At 43.5% G+C, this 5,892-nt stretch overlaps 1 protein-coding gene across 1 annotated transcript; it reads right to left on the reverse strand.

The window, feature by feature from the left end:
• Positions 1-388: 388 nt before the first annotated feature.
• Positions 389-1,393, reverse strand: LOC102668413 (uncharacterized). The gene has a single exon (XM_006598482.1). It carries the CDS (start codon positions 1,391-1,393, stop codon positions 389-391), a length of 1,005 nt encoding a protein of 334 aa, XP_006598545.1.
• Positions 1,394-5,892: the final 4,499 nt, after the last annotated feature.

The following is a 5,892-nucleotide window of genomic DNA, read 5'->3' on the forward strand; positions in this document are numbered from 1 at the left end:
TCAGATCTTTCTCCTCTTCACTGGTTAGACAGTCCAAAGCATTTACCATTGCTTTCTCCAGTGAAGACTATGGTGTCTCGAGAATACTGACATCTTCCTTATCAATCTCTTCTACTCTGAAACACTTCCAACCTTCTTGTGGATACTTCATTGCTTTGAAGAGGTCGAAGGTGATCTTGTGATTGTCAATACTCAACTCCAAGTTCCCATTCCCCATATCCACCACACAGTTGGTAGTAAGCATGAATGTTCTGCCTAAGATGAGGGGAATGTCTGTGTCTTCTTCGATATACATTATGACAAAGTCCACCGGAAAAGTAAAGTGGCGTACCTTGACTAGGACATCTTCTACCACCCCGTACGGCCTTGTAATCGAGCGGTCTACTAGCTAAAGCATCATCTTGGTAGGATCTATCTTCAGATTCCCAATTCTTTTACACATTGACAAGGGCATCAGATTGATACTTGCTCCTAAGTCAATGAGGGCCTTGTTCACCGTCTCCTTCCCTATGGTGCACAGGATGGTAACACTTTTGGGGTCCTTAAACTTCTTGGGTAGCTTCCTCTGTATTATAGCGCCGCAGTTACCCCCTACCACAATGTTCTCATTGTCAATGTACTTCCCCTTCTTGGTGAGGATGTCCTTCATAAATTTGGAGTATAGGGGCATCTGCTGTAAGGCTTCCCCGAATGGCATAGTGATCTCCAACCCTTTGAATATTTCCAAGAAACGCTTGAAATAGCGTTCCTTGTTCTTCTTCGTGGGTACCACAGGATATGGGAGATCTTGTGGTAAGGCCGGTGGTTCTTCTTTCCTGGCTTCCCGCGCTTTCTGGCTCTTGGTTGCAGGTGGTGATGTCACCTTCTCCTCTTCTTCTATCCTTTCTTCTGGTGTCTCTGTCTTGTCTTCTGCTGATTGGTCTTCTTCTTCAACCTTACCTTCCACCTGTGCTTTCTTCTGCCCTCGAGTCAACACGGCCTTGCATTCTTCCTTTGGGTTCTTCTCCGTGTTAGCCCCGAAAGTTCTAGTGGGCTGTTCGGCTTTGTCTTGTGCCAATTGGCCCATTTGAACTTCCAGATTTCGAATGGTTGCATCCGTGCTCTTTTGATGGGATCGTGTTTCCTGGATGAATTGCAGCAACAGTTCTTCTATATTGGTGGGCTTTTCTTGCTGATTGGGGCCCTGGCTGGGATGCTGGTATGGTGGTTGGTATGGTTGTTGATTCCTTTTCTCCTTGTACTGGTTTCCTTGATTCCTCCACCCTGAACCTTGCGTGAAGTTTCTTCCTTGATTGAATCTCGGTGGTCCGTGATTGAATCCTGCTCCCCCTTGGTGGAATCCGGATGAGTTCCCCTGGTTGTAACCCTGGAATCCGCGATTTGGTATGCCCATATAGTTTACTTCTCGAGAAGTATCCCGTTGGCTTACACATTGTCCAGGCTCATGGCTTCCTCCGCATGTGGGGCATCCTTCTACCTGCAAAATCGAAGAGTGGGAAGAACTTACCACTTGTAATTGTTGAGGTAATTTGCTGAGAGTTTCGTCAACAGCTTGTTTTGTGCCAATGTCGCGTCCTGCGTGCCAAGTTCCAAAAGGCTTCTTTTTGTGGGCACATAGCTACGATCATGAAGGATTGCTTGATCACTGGCCGCCATGTTCTCGATGAGCTCCATCGCTTCTTCAGGAGTCTTCAGTTTGATTTTGCCCCCTACGGATGCGTCTAGTAGCTGTTTCGATTGAGGTCGCAAGCCATCGATGAATATATTCAGTTGTACCAGCTCGCTGTATCTGTGTGTCGGTGTCTTTCATAACAGCCCGTGAAAACGGTCTAGTGCTTCACTAAGGGACTCATCCGGGAATTGATGGAAAGAATAAATCTCCATTTTCCCTTTGGCGGTCTTTGACTCTGGGAAGTACTTCTTTAAGAACTTTTCCACTACTTCTTCCCAGGTTCTTAAGTTGTTGCCTTTGAAAGAGTGCAACCATCGTTTTGCCTCTCCTGCTAGACAAAAGGAGAAGAGGTTAAGGCATACCACATCTTCTGGGACTCCAGCGATTTTCACGGTGTTGCATATTTCTATGTACAAGGCAAGGTGAGCATATGGATCTTCACTTGGAAGACCATGGAAGAGGTTCCCTTGGATTAGCTGAATAAGGGAATGCGGGTAGGAAATATTGGCGGCTTGCACCTCCGGTCTTGCAATGCTCGTGAAGAACTGAGGAGTGGCGGTATTGGAGAAGTCCTCTAGGGTGACTCTTCGTGCGGGTTCCCCGTCCATTTCAGCGTGATGTAGAGAAAGAGGAGGTGAGGTGTAACTGCTTCCTTCTGTGTCTTGTTCCCTTCTTCTTCTTGCAGCATTGTTACGCTGACAAGTAGCTTCAATTTCTAAGTTGATAGGGACAACGTCTCCAGATGCAGTCCTAAGTCGCATAAAAACAAAAAGGCACTACCCGTGCAATTATGGAAGAAAGAAAGAATAAAAGTAAAGAGAAAATACTAATAGAATAAGCCAAGAAAAGAAGAGTTGGGCTTACAAACTGATATAGTATGGTAATTAAGTGCGAAAATAAAATCCTTGGCAACGGCACCAAAAACTTGTTGAGACTTTGGCAAGTGCACCAAATCGCTCTTAAGTAGTATAACTCGGAAGTACGAGTATCGTTTCCGCAGGGACTTTATTGCACTTTATGAAATACTTTTCAATTTGTAAGTATGAGTAAGAATAAGATAGAAATAAATGTAGAAATAAGGGGTAATTACCAAATCAAATAGTTTAAAAGGAAGGACAATTAATAAAGATGCCAAGACCGAACAAACCCAATTGGCCTATGATGCATGTAAATATGATATTCATTACCAATGCACTGGTATTACTTCTACCCACATCTGTTAATTACTTGCCCCTGATGCCTCACATTGACAAGCCTATTTTAACTACCTATCTCTCAAATGCCTTTGCGAAGATTCAATAATTAAAATGAATTAAGGTTAAGTTCTAGATGTTGCTTAAATGCATGGGCAGTGAGTTATCATTCTATGCATAGCAATGCTAACCCAAGGATTCTTTTCCTAAGATGTTTTGTTAGGTGTTACCCTTTCCCAAGTGTATAACCCCTAAAACTAATGCATGCATCAATTCTTAAATCCTTACTAGGAAATACCCTCTCCCGAGCGAATAAAACCCAAAAGAAATTCAAGAACATATGCAAGATAACAAGAAAAGAATTAGAATAGAAAAACCTGGAATAAATTCTCTTTGCATTGATAATTCTTGAAGCACACCGTACATCGTTGGCTTTTTAGGCCTGCCAGGCCCTAGCTAGGGGATTAGCCACTCATGGCCATTGAGGGCTTACAACTGGGGGTGAAAGAAAGAATGGGGATAATAAAAACAAAGAATATAAAGAAAGAAGGGAGAGCTCAGACTTGAAGTGTTGAGGACAGTGCTCTAAGACGAGGTGATGATTCCTTGGGACTGGCTCTCTATTTAAAGTTGTTGAAGTACGCTTGTGGGCCTTCATAGTCGCGCTCAGCACCACACCTCGCGCTTAGCGCGTTCGAATCGCGCGCTCAGCGTGCCCTGCAGGCTTAGCCTGTGCTTCTGTTGGATCGCGCGCTGGGTGCCTAGCTGGGCTTAGCGCGCGTAACGGTTTCTGCTCCTTCGTGCTTAACGCCACGCTTAGCGCCTGCATTTGGTTGCTCGCTTAGCGCCTGACTCGCGCTTAGCGCCACTGTTGGGCTGGGCCTGCTTCAGAATTCCTTCTTTCTCTTCATTTCTGTTGCCATTTTTGCTTAATGTAACCTCATTTTTCGTATCTGCAACCAGAAATTCAATTTGAAATTCTGATACTGGGGACAGATGTCGTACAGGATGTCACGACATCGCGCTTCAGAACATGCAGCTTGTATATGACCGTCTGAACAGATTAAACAAGTAAATAACACAAGAGAATTGTTAACCCAGTTCGGTGCAACGTCACCTACATCTGGGGGCTACCAAGCCAGGGAGGAAATCCACTAAAATAGTGTTAGTTCGAAGATCTAACAGCCACTGTTTACAACCTTCTCACCTAACCACTACTCGTGCAACCTCTACCTAAGAGCCACTCTTAGATATGAGAAACCCCTCTCACTCCCTCTCAAACACACTCCCGTGTTTACAATTAAATCGAATACACACCAGAGATTGCTCTCTGAACAATAGAGATCAACTCCACACACTATAGAGATCAACTCTACACACTCAGGTCCAACACTTGATGTTAGAGTAACACCAAGGTGGCTCACAAAACACTCAAGTCCCAAAACTCACAAAATAACTCTTCAATCCCGGACATGGTACAGAACTCGTGCAGCCTTCATGTTTATATAGCAGTGTGCGTTTCTGGGCTGCAACTACTTGTGCTGGATGAGATCTATCATTTTCCTGAAAATCTGCACTTAAAGATCTAAAAGATACAGTTTGATCTTTTAGTTTTTATCTTTAATCTTTAATCCCTGAACGAACTATTCAAGTTTGTAATTTGAACTTTAATTATCTTTTAATTCGTTCCAAGAGATAGATCGCCAAATCTGTTGCTAACTGCACAATAATCTGTTAAAGAGATAACAGATTTATGTGTCCAGTATTTTCGGGCCGGATGTCAGGACATCTTATCCGACATCGTGGATCCTGCACAATCTGTTAAAGATATAACAGATTTATGTGTCCAGTATTTTCGGGCAGGATGTCCTGGACATTGTATCCGACATCGTGGATCCTGCAGCTTCAATTCTTCATTTGACATTTTATCTTGCCTTGTGCATTGTGCGGCCCGATCTGATTCCTTGACATAACGTTGGACATCATGTGCAGCAACTCCAGCTTTCCTTCATTGTCTAAGTGCTTATGTTTTAACAAAATCTTAGCCAATCTTTTAAACACTCAGTAGAGCTAAGCACTAACAATCTCCCCCTTTGGCAAATTTTGTCTAAAACATACTTAGACACTTCGTGAGCAGGTACGAGCAGTTATGCAAGTGGGATCAGCAACTTTCATTATCAGAGTAATCAAGCACAGCGGTATCTGTAGTGGCGACAGCAAAATTCTACAAGTTGCAAGTCGTTTCCAGGATGTCAAGACATCTCACGTGACATCAGCTTTCTGCTCCCCCTGTCTCCATGCTCTTACTGCTGTGAAGTAGTTCACTGCGGCATTCTGCAAGTTGCAAATCTACAAGTCTTTTCCAGGATGTTAAGACATCTCTTGTGACATCAGCTTTCTGCTCCCCCTGTCTCTATGCTCTTACTGCAGCATCTTCTATCAGCTACTCGTAATTACAGTAGCTTACATCAGTCATCATCAGCAGCAGCAGTCTCTCCCTCAAAGTCATGAATCATGCATACATCGTATCATACAACTCCCCCTCAAAATCATGAATCATGCATACATCGTATCATACAACTCCCCCTCAAAATCATGAATCATGCATACATCGTATCATACAACTCCAAAATCATAAATCATGCATAATACTAAATACTATTACTCCCCCTTTTTAGATAGAATTTGACAAAAGTAGAATGCATGCAAATATTACAGACCAATAGCAATCAATTGTTCAAAGGAACATGCCCCTATAACTAGTAAGAGTAAAAAGCAAAAATAAAGGTCTGATGGTCATGGGGTGGCTTCAGAATCATCATCATCGGATTCTGTATCTTCTGCTGCATCTTCCTCTTCCTCAGCAACTTCTTCTTCTTCCTCAGCTGCTTCTTCTTCCTCAGCTGCTTCACCATCATCAATGCCACTGTTTGTGAGTCTTTCGATCAGCCGTTCCAGCTCCATTTTCTTCTCTGTGGTGGCTTTGATGGTTGCCTCCAGCACCTTGCATGTGTCCTTGAGTTCAGC

This window comes from Glycine max, chromosome 15 (assembly GCF_000004515.6).
Source record: "Glycine max cultivar Williams 82 chromosome 15, Glycine_max_v4.0, whole genome shotgun sequence".
NCBI lineage: Eukaryota > Viridiplantae > Streptophyta > Magnoliopsida > Fabales > Fabaceae > Glycine > Glycine max.